Source organism: Alternaria burnsii (assembly GCF_013036055.1).
Source record: "Alternaria burnsii strain CBS107.38 chromosome Unknown 733, whole genome shotgun sequence".
Classification (NCBI taxonomy): Eukaryota; Fungi; Ascomycota; class Dothideomycetes; order Pleosporales; family Pleosporaceae; genus Alternaria; species Alternaria burnsii.
Genome location: NW_024066130.1, coordinates 147,480 through 168,683, shown reverse-complemented (window position 1 = coordinate 168,683; position 21,204 = coordinate 147,480). Strand labels below are relative to the sequence as shown.

Below are 21,204 nucleotides of genomic sequence, written 5' to 3'. Positions count from 1 at the left end.
CGTTGGGCCCGAGTAGTTACCATGTACCCCAACTATCCTTCGATCCTCAAACCCCGCTAGTCCATCCACACCACATTCGCCGGCCCACTTTCAAACCCCAAACGCGCCACCGCGCTTGCCCCCATCCCATCCCTTTCAATCTTCCACACCTCGACAAAATTTGCCCCACTATCTGTAATAGCAAAATAATCCTCTCCAAATAGCGCTGGCGACACGGCATTCGCGGATCCGCCACTGGCCGTCGTGGGTAGGAGGAAGAGCTGGGATGTTATGGCGCCAGTGGAGGCGTCGAGGGTGAAGGCCGAGACATAGCCAGTGGCGTTGGAGGAGCGCGAGCGGGTGCCGGTTAAAAGGTATCTCGGTTGGGCGGGGGCGGTGGAATCGGCAAGGGAGGAAGTGGTGGTGGTGTTGGTAGAGTTTGAGGTGGGGATGGAGAATTTGACCTCATCGGCCCAGTAGGAGGATGTGTTTGTGAAACCTGGGTAGCGGTGCGTTAGTACATATGCAATCTCTAATCTTACAGCAAGAGTGGAGAAAGCAAGGAAAAAGGATAAACATACCAGCGGGCAACAGCGAATACGTCGTTTTCTCGTCCATCAACAATCCTGTCTTATCATCTCTCTTGTACACCGCCAATGAGTTCGCCTCTTCGTAAATGACATACACCCAGCCCCCATTCGGATGTACAGCTAAATGCCTCGGATTTGCACCCTCGGGCGCAGCTAGATACTGCAGTGTCTGCGCGGTCTTGGTCTCTCTGTCGTACGAATGCGCCCAGACGGCATTGCCCATATCATCGGCAGAGTACACGAATGCAGCATCTGGGCTGATGTCAAGCCCATGGACGCCAGAGGTGCTGTTGTAAGTTAGATTTGCGGTGGCAGTGGTGAGAGCGCCGGTGGAGTCGACGGCGAGGGCTTGGGCGGCGCAGCCGGTGCTGTAGGCGACGCCGAAGACAGTGTAGGGAGAAGCGTTTGTAGTGGCTATGTAGTTTGCATTCTGGCCTAGATTTCACTGTTAGATGGGTTTGTTGCGAGGGAGTATAGGTAGCTGACAGGAGGAGGAGAGGGTTATGTTGCTGGTGGATGTGAGGCTGCGGTTTGACGTTATGGCGTAGCTTTGGATTTGGCCGGTTGTTGCGACGTAGACATTCTTTTTGCGTTCCTGTTGGAGTTAGACTTGTTGATGGTTTTAGTGAAAATAGTTGGGCTCGTACATCGATAGCTATCCATTTCGAGCCCTCTGATGCGTTTACGGTGATGTTGTTCACGAGCGTCAGGTCATTCGTCGAATCATCAAATTCTACACCTGCAATCACATTCCCCGCGAAGAATCCAGAAAAGAAGTAATGCTTGTCGCCAAGGACTTTGGGCACGACAGCCAAGAGCAAAGTGGATAAAGAGAAACGCATTGTTCGTAATGCCAGGACACAGAATCGATGCTTGGTAGAAGGTCCACAGTATAAGGTATATAAGTAACTCTTGGCTTATCTACATAGTGCGGCCCTCCTATGCTATACAAAGAACCGTACGTAAGTGTTTCGTAATCCCCACTACGTACTTTGATCCCCAGAGCATGTTTGTACATGCTTACTTTCGTGGCCTCCGAGATTGGCCGAGGTAACTCCAGTCAGGAGTAAACGCGTAATTTTGACGCGTAGTCAGGCGAGCTAGGAAAGTCGTCACTCCATGTCGAGTTGCGATTGAACGCGCACGCTAAAGCGCTGCGCGTTTTAAACGAGGCTTATGGTGTTCAGTAGATATTATCTGAGATGGTTATTCTGAGTGCCGCTGTAATATGAGATTTGGGTAAGAGTAAGCACGACAACACAATCTCCCCCATGACGAGGCTTAGATGGAGCGGAGTCGTTGCTTAGTAGAGCTTGCGCATCTGATAAAGCTCTCGGCTCTACCTCTACTGTGGTGAACTAGAAGGTCTTCCTTCGTTTGGAGTCTGGTGTGCCGCATAAACACGAGATCAATCGTTATTCCAAAGACTGTGAATGATTCTTGCACTCTGGCGGCTACAGTAAATCACACTACGGTCGTTGTGAAGAGCCGTGGTATTGACCAGCTATGCGAGATGCGATGTGCGCGTGAGAGAATGGGAAGCGGACGGCGTCATCGTCAAGGACCTCGAAAGTACACTCTGTCTTCACAGCTAATTTGATAGATTTTATTGATCTTCCGTCGTTCATTCCACGATCCTATGCTTCCGAATAGCTACATGTCACCCGGATTTCGTCAATCAATGAGCATGCATCGTCACCACAGTTAGAATACTCATGTTATTGTTCCTCCATAGTCGGTTGTCTTTTCTGTAAACCACCGTAAAACGGCATAAACATGAAACTTCTTCCGAATATACTGACCCTGTCATCGAGCACATGTGCTCTTGCCTTTGACCTAGCTCTGGCGGCTGCTGTCGAGGGCAAGGGCCGTAAGACACCGACGATAACAAAAACATTCTATCATACAGAAGTACGACGACTGCACACGAGCTACGATAGCGATATTGGTAGGAGCAAGAGGACGATGTCCAACGAATCTACCAGTTTTTCCATCGAGCGGGTCTCTGAGCGTGAGCATTATCGCTCAGCCTCATCTATATCAACAGAATACCTCAGGCTGGAAACCCTAAGCGGTGAGAAGCCCAAGGTCTCCCGAGGATCTGTGACTGGCGAGTCTGTCATCTCGGATACACGCAGAGACCAACCCGTATCTTCGACCGATGCCACCAAGCACGATCATAACCTAAATTACGAATTCCACACCGTCGACAAGCGAAGCAACAACCTCTACAATCTCAGAGTTGACCTTGCGCCTGAAGGCTATATCTCAGTGTACATGTCCGATAGTGCAGCCTACGAATTCTGCGAAAACCAAGTAGAGCAAGACCCTCCAAAGACACGTGAACTACACCTTGCTGTTCTAGATGCTACGAAAACGGTCACTATACCGGTTCACGGAGAGGCAGCTGCTGGTTTCTGCCTCGAGTTTAGGAAAGTAGAGGATATAGATGACTCGAAAAATAGTAAAGCAACTGCAGGTTTAACAACAACAGTCTCATCGACAAAGGAAAAGACGACAAGGATTTTGACTACTGAGAAAATATCGGGGAGCACATCGACTTTGTCCAAACATACGTCTTCCCAGGCATCAGCTTCAGAGACTGACTCTGACACGTCCTCCGCAACAAAGACTAGAAGTTCGCATAATGACGAAACTAGCGATGGTTCAGAGATATCTAAGTCTAAGAAGAGATCATCTACTTCAGCGACATCTTTAGACACTGAATCCATCGCCCCAGCATCAGCAACCGAAGTACTCAGCAAGTCCAGGACAAAGTCCTCCGCAAGCGAACCCGACGAAGATACATTAGAAACACGCTCATCGCTACCCACTCCCACGAGAACAGGATCCGCAATCACTGACATCTCTGACCCAGACACGAGCACCTCTCAAGCGCCCAAGACCAAATCCAAAACCTCCTCGGCCAAGGAGCCCAAAGACACCTCCGCGGATCCAGAACTCACCCCATCGCCAAAAGCCACACCCCTCGCCCTTCCTACCGGCGCAACACAGACCAGCAACAAAGAAAACGTCTTCACAATGTCAAGCATAAACACATGGTACCCCTACATCAGCGAATACATCAAGACCGCCGAGGACACCGCATCGACAGCAGATGGTACGGAGAAAAATCTCATCACGACCACTACCTCTGTGAACGGAGCTGTGAGGCTAGGGAGGCGGGCCGCATCCATGGCGACGAAGCAGGCTGGTGGAGCTAGACGTGCAGTTGAATCGACGCGGGATGGGAGTATGCAGTATACGTCTGGTTATAGTTGGATGGGGACTAGTGGTACTGTTTCGACTCCTCGGCTTTACAACTCTGGTATAGCTTCTGCGACAGCGTCGAGGAACGCGGGGGTGAGGCGGTATGGGTCGCCGTTTGTGTGGTGGCGTCGAGATGGTCGGGAGTGGTTGACGAGTGGGTTTGATGCAAGGATGGGGAGGAGGGGTTTGGCTGAGGATGCTGAGCAAGAAAAGAAGGGGGTTTTCAATATCGCTATTGATGATGAGGGGGACGGAGGGGTTGAGAAACCTACCAGGGTCAGTACGGAGGGGAAAGGAGCGGAGGGTGCGGTTATTGCTACGAAGTTGGCGGTTAAACAGCAGGGCGGTGGTGACGAGGACGAAAATGGCCTTGTAGAAGACGGGAGTAGTGAAAAGGGAGAAGAAGCTGAGCTGGAAGAGGAGACGGTGGTTGGCGAAGAGACTGAGCCTGATGAGGCGGTGAATGAAGACGGGGATGGAAACGAGGAGCCTACGTCTACGGATGACGAGGATACCGCACCGACTACGAGCGTATCTGCAGACGCCAACGAAGAACCTACATCCACGAAGAAGAAACCTACAGAAGACGAAGAAGCTACACCTACTAACGACGCGGATCAAGACACTTCAACCAAGGACGACGACGACGACGACGATGCTCCAGCCGACGACGACACATCCACACCTTCACCCAAGAAGCCCAAGTCTACCAGCCCATCCGCTACGTCCAACGCAGACACATCCACACCCCCGAAAACGAAACCCAAACCCGAGTCCCCAAACACAACATCTCCCATCCCACCCCTACCTCCAGGCGTATCCTTCATCTTCCCCTCCGCCACCCCTCAAGCAACAGCACCACTTCCCACACCCCCTCCCGCACCAACAGGAACAGGTACGCATCTGCACCCCACCATGCGCGAAGTATATAACTAATCATGTTTCAAAAACGTCTAGCACCACAGCTAAACTCACCAATCATCTGGGACCCAGAGTGTCCGCAACTAAGCACGTCGACGTCGACAGCAGAGAATGGTCTAACGATGAGACTTGGCGTGACTGTTGGACTGGGTTGTTGGCGTAGTGTTGAATCGTCTGGTAATGGGGACGAGAATAATCACACTTCTCCCTCTTCTTCTTCCGCATCATCTCACGCAACAACAGCTACCGCATTCATCATCCTCTCCTCCTCCTCGCAAACCCGTTTCCTCGGCGCCTTGTGCTGGCTCATCATCGGATCCATCTTCTTCTGCTTCGTGTGAGTTTGTAAGAATCTTTTTTTTTTCTTCCTCTTTTTTCCTTCTCTTCCCCGTCATGTGAGGTGAGGAAATCGAATTAACAAAGCCATGTTGTAGAACTCGACAATACCAGTTCTCCCACGGGTCATGGCATGTGGGCCGGAGCTTCGTCTGGTGGATCCTGGCTCTGGAAATGTGGGGCGTGGGAGCGAGATTGAGAGAGAAGACGGAGGAGGCGGAGAGGCAGTAAGGGGAAGGAGGAAAGTGGGAAGGCAAACAGAGGGCATGGAGATTTACACGTGGAAAGTTTGTATCGTTGAGTGTGTGCGCACTTGGTTGAGCATACTTTGGAAGAGAAATTATTACGAGTGTAGTACGATTTGCTTATATACATATATACACACACAACAATCCGGGTACATGGGACCAAAAAAAATATTCATAGTCTATAAGTCTTGGCAGTCTATATCCGGGTATCATATGCAAAAATGAACGCTCGACGCGTCGAGTGAGGAAAAACCTCAATCTTTCTTCTCTTTATTTCTCCCGTGCTCCATCAATCAAAAGCATTCGCCCGGCTAGCTCAATCGGTAGAGCGTGAGACTCTTAAGCTTTCACGTCCTAAAGACTCGATTCGTTATCTCAAGGTTGTGGGTTCGGTTAGTTAGCTCCAAACATCCAACGTTCGATTCAACGCCTAACATGTTCGTAGACCCCCACGTCGGGCTTCCTCTTCTTTTTTATGCTTCTGTCGACACCATGCCATGCTGCTCGTTGTGGTGATGATGGTTGAGTTTGTGGCAAGTTTTTTTTTTGCTTGCCAAGCATTTCTGCCACCTCCACCACACACACACTCACACCTCATCAGACTTTGTGCTTTAGGACAGTGTTATTACGTCAGCAAGATCCTCGCATCTTCGTGCAGAATCATAACCTCTTCATTCTCAAACGAGTACTTTCTCCTCACAATTTCAAACACAATGAGGCCAGCCGCCGTACTCGGCACCTGTTTAATCGTACTCATGAAGAAATCCCTGTACAAGTATTTTCTCCAGCCACCAGCTCGCTTGGCTAGTATCTTGCACTGGGCAAACGTCTCCTCGTAAGCGTGGTAGTATCTTCGTACAATGTGACTAGGCTTGTTGTCCTGGTGGGCCTGGAAATCCAGTGCTTCTAGCCGGCGGTAGTGCACGTCTTGAATCTCGGTAAGAGGGTGTTGGATGAGCTGAGACGTGATTGACGCAGAGACGCCTGCCAAGAGGAGGAACATGGGTTCGAGCATATAGTGAGGTCTGATGACGGGGCGGTCATCGTGGTCTTCCTGCAGATACGGTATAGATTTTTCGAGCAGCGTATCGCGCGTCCGGCTCCCGTAGTACCGCGACACGAATTCGAGGTACGCCTGGCTTTTGACAGTCTCAAAGGTGCCGAAGAAGACGGCGGCGCCGAATGCGTCTTTCATAAAGGATAGAGACCAGCCGGCGAAGATGCCTTGGATGCCGATGGAGCGCAGCTTGTGGCCTGCGTAGTGCCACATGGTCTTGTGCTTGCCGTCGAGAATGTCGGCCGTGCGGAAACGGGTTTGCAGGGCGTCAAAGGGGGCGGCGATGACGGATTGGATGCCCCCACCTATGAAGCCGGCTGTGAAGGTCACAGAGGGGGGTGGTGGTGGGTAGACGCGCTTGGTTTGGTAGGACGAGGGTTCGTGAAGTGCGGAGAGACTATGGAGGTATGCTGTATATAGGACTGCGCCAATACTGCGCGCTGTGAGCATATGCGTGGGCCAGGAACTCGTCATACACACCATGTGTTTGCCATTAGAGGTGGCAGCACCTGCTTCGGAATGAAGCCCCATCCCTCAGTCCGTATGGCATGCGCCAGCACGGCGGGCGTAGTCATTCTCCACGACCACTTCGCATCCGCCATGACGTGTGGGTTGATGGCCCTCGCATAGCCCATGTAATCTATCCTCCCGCGGAAGAAGGCCTTGACTGGTGCTCGGAAGTAAAAGGCGACCATTCTGGCTGCCACGGCGCGCATGCCGGCAGCCTGGACACCTGTCGCTGGTGCCTTGTTGGGTGCTTGCGGGGCTTCGGGGGGAGAGGTGTCATTGGAGGCATCGCTTCGGAGAGAGACTCCAGCGCGGAGACTGGAGCCGGCCGTCATTGCATAGCATGGGAGGTGAGTGAGGACTGCAGGCGCATGGGCGGGGTGTTGGAGGTTTGGAGGGTTGAAGTTGGCAAAGGCAGCCGCGTGGGATGGTCACAGGGTGAGTGGGAGTGACTTTGACCAAGCTCCGGGTGGACAAGAGCCAATAAGACAACTGGACAAAAGAGAAAGAGAGCGTAAACAGCTGTATAGACGATTCTCAGATGTACGTCAAGATGCTATCCCAGAGTGCTACCTGGCAAGGTAATTGGAGACACTAGCACCGATGTGGAGTTAAAGAGCGCACGGCCCGCGAGCGCGTACCTCGCGTCGCATCATCCTTTCGCGACTTTCCCATCGTCGCCTTCTCTCTTCCACCTCCCCCCTCCCAGCCCAGTCGACTTGTCTGGAGGTTCTCTTGCGCGCACCTCCAAACATGGCGGACAACGACATCGTCATCGACAAGGCGCTCTTCCACGAGCGCCTCAACAACCTCGTCACCAAGTGGAAGGCCGACAAGCGCTCCGGCGACCAGGTTTTCCAGGGCGCAAGCTCAATCGCCACGCTCGTGGGCAAGGCGAGCGAGCCAGGCATCTACCTGAAGCCAGCGGCATTCCAGGTGAGATTGCGCCGATCCGCATGTGATGATGGACAGTGAGCTGACGAGACGCCGTAGCTATGGCTGCTAGGCTACGAGTTCCCTGCTACGCTTTTCGTCCTTACCCCCGACCTCCTCCAGATTGTCACAACCAAGAAGAAGGGTGAGTCCGACATGCTTGTCCGGGCCTGAACAGGGCATGTGGTTGCTAACGGCGATGCAGCATCCTACCTAGAGCCGCTCAAGGGTGGCAAGGTGCCTGTTGAGATTCTCGTGCGGGGCAAGGACGCCGAGGAGAACAAGAAGCAGTTCCAGACATGTCTCGAGACGATGAAAAAGGCCGGCAAGAAGGTTGCGGTGCTCAAGAAGGACAGTGCCAACAACGCTTTCGCAAACGAGTGGAAGGCGGCTTTCGACGAGGCTGGCTTCAAGGACGAGGATCAGGTCGATCTGGCCTCCATCATGTCCAACGCCGCCTTGTCTGTCAAGGACGAGAAGGAGCTGGTAAGTTGAGCGACGGACCAGAATAGTGCTTGGCTGACCCTGCAGCGAACTATCCGCGATGCTGCCCGCGCCTCGAGCGCCCTCATGTCCAACTACTTCGTCGAAGAAATGTCCGACATCCTCGACTCGGAGAAGAAGATCTCACACCGCGCCCTCGCCGACAAGGTCTCCAACAAGATCGACGACGCCAAGTTCTTTGAGAAACAGAAGCTCTCCAAGACATTCGACTCGATGCAGCTCGACTGGTGTCTCCAGCCTACAATCCAGAGCGGTGGCTCGTACGACCTCAAATTTGCTGCGGAGCCCGACGAGAACAACCTCCACGCGGGCGTCATCATCTCGGTCCTCGGCCTGCGCTACCAGACCTACGGTGCCATGATCGGCCGAACATTCATGGTAGGACCCAACAAGGAACAGGAGACTGCCTACAAGCTGCTTCTGGCGATCCACGACTTGGTCATCAAATCCATCAAGGACGGTGTTGTGGCCAAGGACGTCTACAACAAGGCCCTGGCACATCTCAAGTCCAAGAAGCCAGAGTGGGAGAAGCACTTCCCCAAGAACCTTGGTTACGGTATCGGTACCGAGAACAAGGACTCTTCGCTCCTCTTGAGCGGCAAGAACACTCGTGTTCTAAAGGACGGCATGACTCTGGTCGTTCAGACTGGTCTGTCGGATCTGGAGAACAGCAAACCTCAAGACAAGAAGAGCAAAAACTATTCGCTGGTCTTGGTAGACACTGTTCGTGTCAGCTCGGCTGACTGCGCAGTCTTTACCAAGGACACCACTTCTGATTTGGACGCCGTCTCGTTCTTCTTCGACGACGAAGAGGAGGAAGCGAAGCCCAAGGTGAAGAAGGAGCGCCCCGCTATTGCACAGACAAACATCACCAAGACCCGTACCCGACACGAGCGAACAACGAACCAAGACGCGGAGAAGGAGGAGCAACGGCGACAACATCAGAGAGAGCTGCATGCCAAGAAGCAAGAGCAAGGTCTTGCCGAGTACAGCGAAGGCGCAAAGTCTCTCAACGGCACTGAAGAGAAGAAGTTCAAGAAGTTTGAGTCGTACAAGCGCGACAACCAGTTCCCCAACTCAGTCGCCAACTTGGAGATTGTAGTCGACAAGAAGAACCTTACCGTTCTTCTGCCCATCATGGGTCGACCTGTACCCTTCCACATCCACACCATCAAGAACGCTTCGCACACGCCCGAGGCAGACTTCACATCGCTCCGCATCAACTTCCTGTCGCCAGGTCAGGGTGTGGGCCGAAAAGACGACCAACCCTTTGAGGACCCCAACGCGCACTTCATCCGTAGTTTGACCTTCAAGTCGCACGACGTTGATCGCATCGACCAGATCACCAAGGACATTACAGAGCTGAAGAAGGACGTCGTACGACGTGAGACTGAGAAGAAGCAGATGGAGGACGTTGTTGAACAAGACAAGCTCATCCCACTCAAGACTCGCAAGCCTCACATGCTGGACCTCATCTTCATCCGCCCAGCGCTCGACGGTAAACGTATCCCCGGTAGTGTCGAGATTCACCAGAACGGTCTGCGCTACGTCCACGGCAATGGTACCGCGAAGATCGACGTTCTGTTCAGCAACATGAAGCATCTTTTCTTCCAGCCCTCACAACACGAGTTGATCGTCATCATCCACGTGCACCTCAAGAACCCAATCATGCTCGGTAAGAAGAAGACCAAGGACGTCCAGTTTGTCCGGGAAGCAACCGAGATGCAGTTCGACGAGACAGGCAACCGCAAACGCCGCCACAAATTCGGCGACGAAGAGGAGTTTGAGCAAGAACAAGAGGAGCGCAGGCGCCGTGCCGCTCTCGACAAGGAATTCAAAAACTTTGCCGAGAAGATTGCCGATGCGGCGAGGAACGAGAATGTCAGTGTTGATATCCCATACCGTGAGTTGGGTTTCAACGGTGTGCCCAGTCGGTCCAGCGTGCTCGTCCAGCCCACGACCGACTGTCTTGTCCAACTCACCGAACCGCCGTTCACCTGTCTCACGCTCAGTGAGATTGAAATCGTGCACCTGGAACGTGTGCAGTTCGGTTTGAGAAACTTTGACATGGTCGTCGTGTTCAAGGACTACAACCGGCCCCCTGTCCACATCAACACCATCCCCGTCGAATCTCTCGACCCAGTCAAGGACTGGCTCGACTCTGTCGACATTCCGTTTACCGAGGGCCCCCTCAACCTTAACTGGGCCACCATCATGAAGACAGTGACGTCGGACCCGCACCAGTTCTTTGCAGATGGCGGCTGGAGTTTCCTATCCAACGAGTCGGATGACGAAGGGGATGGCGACGAGGAAGAGGAGAGTGCGTTTGAGGTTAGTGAGAGCGAGCTGGCGATTTCGGATGAGAGTAGTGAGGAGAGCGACTTTGATGAGAATGCGAGTGATGAGATGAGCGATGAGGGGAGTGAGGAGGAGTTTAGTGAGGGCGAGAGTTGGGATGAGTTGGATAAGAAGGCTGCGAGGAAGGATAAGGAGGCTAGGGAGGCCGGGGGTGGTGGGAGTGAGGATGAGGGGAAGGCGAAGAAGAGGAAGAGGTAGATGCTTTTCTCTTCTTTCTTTCTTTCTTTCTTCCACTTAAAAGGGGGGTTGATGTGTACGATCAAGGTTTTGAGTTTGATGGAGGTTTTTACAGTCACTGCGCGCGAGAGAGAGAGAGTGCGCTGTGGTGATGTGAGGGGTTGGGAGGAACTTGATGCCGGGGGATTCGTGGAGTTCTTTTCTTCCTTTCCCCTTTGTCTTTCCGTTTTCTGAGCGGAGTGAGATGAAAAATGGATATAGTAATAGCGATTCTTGATTCACGATTCATGTTTGATTGGTGTGCGAAGATGTGCATGTGGGTGTGGTTTGTAGGCGTTTTGTATGAGTGCACGCATGTTGGTGGGAAATTGCAGTGTGGGTAAGCGGTATGCGTGGTTGTGGGATGCGTGCCCAAGGTCGTGAGAAATAGTGAGAAGGTCATTCATGAAGGCGGCACCGCATTACAAGGGAGAAATTGAAGAAGTACACCAAAGCTTCCTAACTGCTCTGCTGCAACCTACAACAGTACTAATATAATTAGTATTTATATAGATTTTGAAGACGTAAAGTCTACATTGGCTTAAGAACATCTAGTGTTATTCTGTAATATACTGTTGTAGACTGCAGTAGAGAGAAGACTAGTTACTCCTGCCTCTCGGAATCTCCCTTGTATATGGCAGAGGGCTAATTGAGTTTGTGGTGTGCTATATCAAGAGCCAACTTTAGTACAGTTTTGATTTCAAGTAGCGTGACGCTGGATTTACTGGATTTACGATAACATTCAGGCGAGAAGGTTGACTTTGTATTGGTCTTAAGTTGACAACCAGTTGTGTTGTAAGGGTTCTGTAGCGCGCGGGGAGAGGTTTTGCTTACAAAGAAATCGCTGTATTGCACCTAGCATAGTATCATAGTACTATTGACAGAGTGTCTTTGTAGCGTTAGTAAGCCAACGCAGTATTTGCACGCCATTCAACCTCAATGTAAGGATATCTACGTGTTGCAGAATACCCTCTGCGCTGGACGGTTGCTAGTTTGAGCGATAAGTCTCAACCAAGATCACTTCGTATAAATTTTACTTGGCCGCCTTGTCAAGTCGTAACTGGAGGTCCACTACCCTGTAGCGACATGTCTACCTTTTCGAGGTGATTTATGGTTGCTTACACGTTTGACTTGGACTTGGCTGCATATTCTCCAGTGTGCTCGGTGTCTTGCGCTACATGTTCTTTGAATTCAACAGTATTCTCACCACTTCGCGTCGTCAGATTAACGACGAACTCGCTGTAGCGGCCCGGTGTATCCGACCCAGGGAGATAGGACCTCCGTCGATCGGCTAACTGCGGGAGTGCCGACACTATCCATGAACCTTGGGCCCGTACTACATGGTGCGAGGCTAGTAGACACTGCTCATATCAACTCCGATCTAGAGTAGGCGACGAAAACTCTTGCTTGAAGCGATATGGGATCGCTTGCTGCGCCGATGTGTTGGTCTTGTATTCGGAGATAACACGGAGACCGGGTGACGAGCTATTGTAAAAAGGGGGGCTGGATTGACGGTAATGCGGAGAACAGCCGGCGACGGCAAGACTAACGGCGGAATTCGTAGTTAGCGATACTTCGGGGGCAAATATGTTGTTAAGCACAAAAACTGAGAAAAGCGGATACACTGCTACTTGGACCCGCGATACTGTTAGCTCCTGCGTCGTGAAGCCTGAGCCGGGGATATCACCGTCGCTCTGCAAGGACCGCCCGTGCCATCGCTGCAGCATGCCCAGCGGTCAGCCTAGGATGTTTCTCCACGCAAGGTCCAGCCCACCAGACCGCCTAAGCCCCATGGCTTGCGACCGTGTAGTAGGCGTTTGGCCGGCCTCCGACGCGCTGCCCTGCAGACTCTTTCCCCAGCCGTCGAACCAGGGACGCAGGTCGGGGTACGAGGATTTCGGTCAAAGGTCCGGCCACCTGTGATAGGCCGCTGTGGCATGGTCTCATCGCCCAGTCTTGCTGGCTCGTTAATCGATTGCTCGCCAGCCCTGTTGAAGGCACGTGGCAGGCGTTTCGACTACCACCAAACTAACGACGTTGTTTGTTCCCATGCTGGGTTGGGAAAACTCGCCCGAAGGAGATTGTCAGGTTTGCTGAATGAGCGTGTCACTGGAGACCAATCCAAGTTTGAGTGCAACACAAAGCTTTATTTGGCTCGAGATCAACCGAAAGAAGGTTGGATCGCCGCGCAACTGCAGTGCAGCCACTATTGCTATATGATTAGGAATTCTCCAGATGACGGTAATGGTGGACGCGGCAGAGGTCGAACAAGACGCCCCCTCCAGAGGTCGTTGTGTAGCTCACTACTGTGGTCCTCCGAACTCTGGAATGATGGGTTGATCCAAAACGCGCTCTGCTTGTTATTAATGGTTACGTATTAGTAACCCATTCATATGTCCAGAGCCTATGGCGGAAAGTTGGAACACTCAGGCACGCAGTCGTGGCTTCTCAGCTTCCCAGAGGACTCTCGAAATAGGCCGCGATCCCAGTGACGGCATGACGCATTGAATGTAATCTCGTGGCGTCTTTGCAGCGTACGCGGATGTCTACTTCCGTCCCGATCAACAGGCTTGGCGACGTTATTGTGCAAAGTTATGCTCAGAATATTGGTAGTATTGTGCCTTGCACAGAGGCATTTGCCTAACTTGGTCAGTCATGGGTTACCGACCAGTAGAGACAGGTCGGGAAACGGTTGCATAACCACAGCATTGCGCCTGTGATTGCGCCATCCAGGGTTATCCCCAGAATGCGTCGGTTATCTTTTTCGAACGACATTGGTACGAAACCTTCTTTCTAGCGGCGCGTAGTCAAGCGAGGCTTTGTCGTTCGTGACTCACAAAAGTGAGCTGCGAGTTGAGACGTAGTCAGCTTTTGCTCGTAGTGCATATTGATCGTGGACAAACATTAGAGTTCTATAGTCGGAAGGATCTTTGAAGCGGCAGGCTACAACGGTGGGCTACAATGGCTATGTCACACGCCAGTATACAGACTGGAGGAAGTTGATGATTAACTCAGGTCTTGATTTTGCGTCGGGAACTGGTTCGACACCGAAGCCTGCGCAGCTGAATCATCCTGTGATAAGGCCAGCACGTCCAGGGAGCAAGGTAGCACCTGGTAGATATCCAGAGCGCCACTAGCTTCGACAGCGATGTTTGCCGTCCTTCCGGACCAGTGGCCTTGGGAGCGGAGTAGAGCGGTGGCTGATTGCAATATTGTTGAGATGCGATGATTGGAGCGGGGGCTGGGAATCTGTGATGATCGACCAGCGGAGCTTTTGACGGGCAATGGAGATTAGCATGTTCATTGCGATGCTCTTCTAGCTAACGGTTTCGCCTTTGACCCATCTGCGCCGTGCGCAAGGCTCACCGATCACGTCCATCGGAGGGCACTGGCTACAAATTCAAGTGGCTGGTCGTCGTTGGAAAGCACGCAATGCGAGCAGTCTCTGCGGCGCATGTTCGAAAGCGGTTTCGATCCCGTCTGTCCGCTGAGTCGGCCGATAAATAACGAACAGAAAGTTCCACAAACTGCTGGATATGTTCGACAAAAACAAAGCAACTTCGTCGTCCAGGCCGAAAACTACGACTCCGCACGCGAGCATCCCACTCTGTGGTTCTCAGGGGTAAATGGTCCAAACGTCGCTGGAATAGGGCTAGAAGATGACGTATGGGTCCCTCATCCGGTTTTCCTCCACCTACCATAGTAGATCCAGCAGCACAATCGCATTTACAATGCCTGGCCGCGACTCCACACATCTAAACTCTAGCGCACTCGCGATTTTGAGTGCCTTGGAAGAGCGGTTGATCATGCGCTTTACCCCGAGGTCTTTCCAGAGCGCGACGCTAGAAGCACTTGTATCACGGAGGTACGTAGGTGTCCTCCGACATCGTCAAGTGATGCCATAAACTCAGGATTCGCACCTTCGACCAGTCCGCTTTCTCGTCTGCGCGTCTGGCATGGAGTGGTCGAGAGCCTGTCTATAGGTATGCGGTGCAAACAAGATAAGCGCGTGGTATCAAGAAAGCGATGTTGCTGAATTGCAATCTCGGATTCCAAGTATTGAGGATAACCGAATGGACTAGTCAAGAAGCAGTACCCCACGAATACGTAGGTGCTGTTGTGCTAGGAATGACCGTTATGATCGTGGACGATGTTCGCGGCTCGATCAAGTCAACATGCTCGCCACGTTGTGGTCGTCGACAATAGCCTCCCATCTTACCTGGACATAGTCTGTGTAATCGGAGTTTCCAAGCCGTTGAAGTGTCAGATGCATCAAATACGTAGAAAGTAGGACTAGACTAATGCCACCCAGTCGAAACAAGGCAAAGGAAGCGCACGAGCAGATCAGCGTCGCTATCTCGGAAAGGGCATAGCTAACAGATACTCACCAAGCGAAGTTGTCTCCACCTAGGTAGGTACACGTCCGGGCAGCACCCACGTAACCATAACAGAAGACCAAAAAAGATGCGAGTTGCTAACGAAGAATTACAAGCGTCTCGCTACGACCCTGGTTGGTCGAATTCGGAACGTAAACGTGCATTCGTGGCGCTTCTGGAAGGATGGAGTGAAAAGGCGCGAAATGAAGACGAGGGGATGCGTCTTAGCCGTGGGGCAATCGCACCACCCGGTGCTCTGAGCGCGTCGTTGTCAAAAGTCCAGTCCGCATCCGCGCGCTCGCCAAGTCGGACCGTCAAGCTTCACCGGCGCTCACAGGCTCTTGGTCTCAACCAGGCGTGATGTTGACACTCAGCTGTTTTCGCAGTATCCTTCATCTTGCCACGGTCCACGCGCGAACTTTCACGGTGCAAGCTTTGTCGAAGACGATGCTCGCAACGCCAAAAGGCCTACATGCTGTTCGAACATACTTTGATATAAGGCAGCTGTTCTCATCATGGGGATCAGGCCGTTATCCAACCCTGCAAAACAGACAATTTCGACACAAGATAGGTACAACTAGCGCCAGCTGGTCTCCACTTGCCTACGTTGTAGTCAGTCCGCGCAAATCTACTTTACCGACGCGCGGGTTCCTGCATAAGCTAGCTGCCGCTAGTGTACTCGACATATAACTAAACGGCTACTCATCCTAAACCCCAGGCAGCCTGCCCTTGGCTCTTAAACATACAGCTGCCAACAGTCGTCTTATCATTTCACCTTCATGCCCTTCATTTCCAGCGTTCTTTTAATCACTTTAGTACATCTTCAAGCAATTCCTCTCTCGATTGCCCATCAACATCTCCACATCGCCACCCTGATGTGCACCTCCGGCTTCACTTTTCACTCGCCTTTGTCGGACTCTATCGACCCTCCCCGCCCTCGGCATCATGAGTCTCACGCTCGTCCTACCGACTTTCCGGGGCTCAATCCTGGCTTTGTCCAACAGCCTGGCAACCAAGGCTCTCATGTGAACCTTCCCTTGCGCGGGTCGCAAATTCCTCTCATTCCTCTCCCTGTACAACCTTCCGGACCTCACAGCGCCACAGATCGCAGCATGGTGATGGAGACTCCAGGTTTTCGAATGGAACCTATCTTGAACGCAACCCAAGCTTTGTCTTCCTCCTCGGCTCCATACTCGAACATGTCTCCATCGCCTTACGTGGCTCCACCTTCCTCCGTGACTTCACCATCCTATACGGCTACACCTTCTTTAATCGCTTCACCCTTATCTCCGGTCTCACGATATGCAGAGGCTTCATGTACCGCGGAACTTGATGAGACTATACGGCACGTGCTGGCAGGCGGTACGAGTAGCGATTTCATCCTTTCGGCTGTTAAGACCCATAAGGATTCGAAAGATGCTGGCATCCACCGTGCTCTAGATACCATGTCGGTGATACAACCGGAAGTACTGGCAGCAAGGATCAACGCTATCCGTTAGTGGACAAAACTTCGTTCTGCGTTACTTCGCTGATATTGTTTAGTCGCAGAAGCGCCCACGACTCTCAAGCGTAGATTCACCAACGACGAGCCGAACCCTCCTAAACGTTCGTGTATAACTCTAGAGAGCAACGACTTCACGCCCACTGCCCCGACGAAGCCGCCACCCGTTCGCTTGATGGGCTGCCCAGGTGGTACAAGCATATGTACAGTGAAACAGACTTCAGCATGGAGGAATAAAGCCGAATATATAAGACATCTGCTGTCCACCCACCTTCAAGATTACAAAGTGGGTGACACCTTGAAGTGTCTGCTTTGCAAGGAGACGGACTCTGCCGATGAGGAATACCCAGTACAAGGATCAATGCTTGGGGAACACATATGGGAAGCCCATATGACCGTACGGAAGAGATCGAAGCGGGCTCAGAGCACTGCAGTAGCAATGCAAGACGAGCCGGAGAGCCTTCAGGCACTCGAATAGACCTTGCCGCTAATGTCGGACTCGCCACCTCGGAACTTCGCACCCACAAATCTAACAGTCTCGACTCTGGTTGGCCCCTTTGCAGTACGCCATTCGATGTCTGGCCGTCTCGTCTATCACTTCGCCCGTGTACGACGTCTTGTTGACAACGCGCGACGTCTTTGCTCACCCCACTATCACTACCACCATTCCGTTGTTTCTTTTGTAATGTTCTTTGAGCGGGGTTTATCATGTTCCATTCATGATTATGGATTACGGCTAATGTATGATATTGCTTAGGGTTTGTTTCTCTACGCTTTCCTTGATATTCTTTTTCTAGACGCATTAGAGCCACTACATAGATGACAGCACTCCTGTACCTTTCGTTTTGATAAACGCTATAGACACTAATTAAGTTATTCAAGAAGCGCCCTCTTTACCTTCATCATTGGAGTCAAAGCTAGATTAGTACAGGTTGACAAATGCCATGACGTCATGTGCTCCTTGGCAGCCCTGCACACCGGCGGATGTTGTCTTGTTCTATGAACATTAGCCTCCTGTACATGACTCCGCGTAGCTCGACGATACCAGATTCGCGACACCTCGGCAGTGCTTTGCGAACATGCATAGCCTGCCAGCCTTGTCCATGAGGAACATCCTCCATTAGCCGTGTTTGTGTGGGGGCAGTCACTTATCATTGGTGGGGTCTGCCACCGGGTCGGTGCGAAGACTCCCTGTGGTTTCGCCAAATCCACCCACCCTCCTATAGCCGCTGTGGCTCCCGAAGCAGCACTCGATGACTTGCCACTTCATTGGACGGAAGCTGTACTGGCAACAGTACACAGTGAGATTTGAAATGTTCATTTTGAGTATCTGATTCATCGCCAAGAGTTACGTATCTAGGCTTAGCCATGACTCCATAAGAGGCGCGTCATTTCGAAGTTATATTGTAAGAACAGTGCCGCAAAGTTTTTGCGCCACACGATCTCGTTTCGTATGACATGAATGCTGCCTCCAAGATAGGAATCCAGTCCACCTACAGCGAGGAACGAATTCCGTCAGAGTCGTAGCTCACCAATGATGCACCACTTCTAGAACCCCTTCGCCACGGCGAGCGACTCGTCTCGAATTCAGAGGAAGGTGCAGACAGTGCACATGGAACCGTCCGAAATCCTGCGCTAGACTGTGGGCTACCGAACAAGACTGTGCTGGAAAAGCCATCTGGAATGATACCTCAAGGTTGGCCAACCTCACCGCAGGCGATCAAGCTTCCCATGAGCACACGGATATGGAATGTTTTCGTCGACGTTGCTTTACTATCACTTTCATGTGCATTCCTGACCTTTGCCCTATTTGTCCTCGGATGCAACGGCAAGCCAGTAAGTTCGCATCGACAAGCAGCTGAGAGATTTGAACAAGCTTCGAATTGGGTAAGCACACTACCGATCAGGCTACATCGTTTACTTGCTCACTGATACAGGGCCCTACGATCTATCCTATCTTATTTGCACCCATCGTCGGACGAGCTACCCATGCGATCCTACTTTGGAGACTTGGAAGGGGCGAAAAGGTTGGTACTCTGGATTAACTTGCCGGCAGTACATCGCTCACAAGCACTGTCGTCTCACAAGTCCAAATGCGGCTCATGGATCACATAGGCCTTGGATTGATCGCTATCTGGCTGCTATCCCCAGTGGGCGGTCGATCCTCCTTTCGACAGATAAGCGTTGGTCCAACGAGCGTTGTCGAGGATGTGGTATTTTCCCATGTCGTTCCTAACTCTAACGTCTGGACACCCGACATCCCCATCTCCAAGATACAAACGGATAGTCTCTACGTAGCTGGCATCATGACGCCGGAAGCAAGGGGATATTCACGTGATGCTTGGGGTCACATTAAAGTACCTAGGATCGAATACTACGAGGGTACATCAACTCCTGAAGACGAAGGCTGGTACAAGACGGCAAAATTTACTCTGGACTTGGACTCTTACTCTTCCTTCATTGGTATTACTATAGGCGGCATCGATTCGGCGGACTTTTTCGACTATTTTACCACAGTGCAGGTGATGTACTTCAGTCTGATGTGCGACCCGTACCTTGGGCAATCTCGATTCGTGTTCAATCAGTCAACGTGGATAGGACATGTATTCTGGAACAACTACACCACAGCAACCGCCGAACCACCCCCTCAAGATCTCAATCCCTTTACCTTCGTCGTCAAGAGAGGAGAATTTCCCTTTTTGAATTGTACGGCCAAGACAGTATACGTCGAAGTGGGAGTTACCTGCCCTACATACACCACCTGCTCTGCCTCTCGCGTTAGACGCTCTCGCCACGAACATCCACCGACCGACCGCACTCGTCTAGGATGGTTCCTTGGTATCGGGCCTGGGAGTCCATTGTCGGTCAACATGTCCAAACCCGTCGGATCTGATGATTATGCTAGTCAAAAGAACGAACCGGCGATTAATCTCTACTCTAGGAGTTGGATCGGCACCCCAAAAAATTACATGGCAACAGCGCCTGCGAACGCTTCCGAAATGTCTTATGAGAAGTTGTCGATACGTCTTAGTCAAACACTGAATGCGTATTGGTCAACCATGTACTGCAAAAACTCGCTTGTGCGCCGTTTCAACGAGACAACGCTTCCGCCCGATGATAAGAGGATCTGGTCTTACCAAGAAGAGAGCTATCAGGGCGAGCCGTCCAGGGAAACCTACTTATTCGCAGAAACGTGGCCAAGCACGGGCACAAAACGAAGTAATGTAGCAGTCTTCCAAGCACATTACGGCTGGGTCGTTGCGCTCATCGTGTCCTCGGTTGTCCTCATCACAGCGAGTTTGATCCCATTTTATGTCCGGACTTGGCTGTCGCACGGCCCGGATGTACTTATGAATGTTTCTAGTTTGGCGGTAAGGGATAATCCATATGTGGCGCTGCCGACAACGGGAACGTATCTCGACGCGGCGGATCGGTCGCGGTATCTGAGGCATCTGCAGGTGAGGTTTGGTGAGGTTGGAGGGCAAGTCGGGATAGGGAAGTTGGTAATTGGAAGGGCGGATGGGGATGTTAGGGTGTTGAGAAGAGGGGGGAAGTATATGTAGGAGTTCGGTGATTTAGGAATGTGGGAAGACGAAGTCATGGTCACTTTATTGTGTGGTGGTATCGCGCTTAGCGAGTGTGTCCATAAACGTTTCATTGCCGCAGCACTTTAGTCGTCGAGACGATGCCTTGTATCTGGCCGCGCGATTTGATATGAGTCGTAGCAAAAGAAGACACAAACGACCCAGACTGTCACTCCAAGATTGGCATGGTTGCCTTCGTATCGACGCGAAGACTTGTGATCACCGAGTTGAGCATCCCATGCCAGTCTGAAGTAAGCTGCGCGTCCGCTGGCGGAAACAAATTGCAAATGGTCGCGCGCTTCAACTAGTATGAAAGTCTCGACACAGTTGATAGCGGCACATTGTATTCAAATAAGTATCTCGTTGGGAGATCGGAGCAAGTAGGGGGTAAAGTACTGTGTCGTCTACAAGGTGTAACGTAAGCATTTCTATTGAGAGAGCAGTTGGAAGGGGTGATATGATATGACACGTTTTGGGAAAAGCATCGAAGCTCATGAAGAGGTGCGGAGGAACGTCGCATTACATGTTCATACAGGGGAAGTACCAAACATCGATACAAGACGGGAAGTACAAAAGCCCAGAGGACAGGAAATAGGCGATATGCCATGATGCAAACGCGATGGTATGTAAAACGGTCCGGGGATGAACAAAAACGCAACGCTAAGAAAACTCGACCAAGAGAAAGGCTGACCGAGGAAGCGAGAAGACCAAGCACCCGATGCTGGATAGATATAGTGAGCGCCGTTGTCAACGACCCGTGAAATGTTGAGTTCATCACGGTCGAACTGACCGTGCTAAGTAACGAACGCTCTCCGATCTCGTCC

At 51.8% G+C, this 21,204-nt stretch overlaps 6 protein-coding genes across 6 annotated transcripts; 4 read left to right on the top strand and 2 right to left on the bottom strand.

Moving 5' to 3' along the window:
• Positions 1 to 56: 56 nt before the first annotated feature.
• GT037_010734 (uncharacterized protein) lies at positions 57 to 1,411 on the bottom strand (the record flags this gene model as incomplete). The annotated part of the gene is made up of 4 exons (XM_038935781.1): positions 57 to 478; positions 561 to 1,004; positions 1,056 to 1,164; positions 1,217 to 1,411. The coding sequence occupies 4 exons, from the start codon at positions 1,409 to 1,411 to the stop codon at positions 57 to 59; spliced, it is 1,170 nt and encodes a 389-aa protein (XP_038781551.1).
• Positions 1,412 to 2,345: 934 nt separating this feature from the next.
• GT037_010733 (uncharacterized protein) lies at positions 2,346 to 5,101 on the top strand (the record flags this gene model as incomplete). The annotated part of the gene is made up of 2 exons (XM_038935780.1): positions 2,346 to 4,734; positions 4,797 to 5,101. The coding sequence occupies 2 exons, from the start codon at positions 2,346 to 2,348 to the stop codon at positions 5,099 to 5,101; spliced, it is 2,694 nt and encodes an 897-aa protein (XP_038781550.1).
• An 868-nt stretch (positions 5,102 to 5,969) lies between these two features.
• GT037_010732 (mitochondrial carrier) lies at positions 5,970 to 7,583 on the bottom strand (the record flags this gene model as incomplete). Its single annotated transcript, XM_038935779.1, has 3 exons — positions 5,970 to 6,834; positions 6,882 to 7,269; positions 7,550 to 7,583. The coding sequence occupies 3 exons, from the start codon at positions 7,581 to 7,583 to the stop codon at positions 5,970 to 5,972; spliced, it is 1,287 nt and encodes a 428-aa protein (XP_038781549.1).
• Positions 7,584 to 7,661: 78 nt separating this feature from the next.
• GT037_010731 (spt16-domain-containing protein) lies at positions 7,662 to 10,901 on the top strand (the record flags this gene model as incomplete). Its single annotated transcript, XM_038935778.1, has 4 exons — positions 7,662 to 7,844; positions 7,902 to 7,986; positions 8,047 to 8,327; positions 8,373 to 10,901. 4 exons carry the CDS (start codon positions 7,662 to 7,664, stop codon positions 10,899 to 10,901), a joined length of 3,078 nt encoding a protein of 1,025 aa, XP_038781548.1.
• A 5,839-nt stretch (positions 10,902 to 16,740) lies between these two features.
• GT037_010730 (uncharacterized protein) lies at positions 16,741 to 17,274 on the top strand (the record flags this gene model as incomplete). The annotated part of the gene is made up of 2 exons (XM_038935777.1): positions 16,741 to 16,789; positions 16,838 to 17,274. 2 exons carry the CDS (start codon positions 16,741 to 16,743, stop codon positions 17,272 to 17,274), a joined length of 486 nt encoding a protein of 161 aa, XP_038781547.1.
• A 1,615-nt stretch (positions 17,275 to 18,889) lies between these two features.
• Positions 18,890 to 20,359, top strand: GT037_010729 (uncharacterized protein; the record flags this gene model as incomplete). The annotated part of the gene is made up of 1 exon (XM_038935776.1): positions 18,890 to 20,359. One exon carries the CDS (start codon positions 18,890 to 18,892, stop codon positions 20,357 to 20,359), a length of 1,470 nt encoding a protein of 489 aa, XP_038781546.1.
• Positions 20,360 to 21,204: the final 845 nt, after the last annotated feature.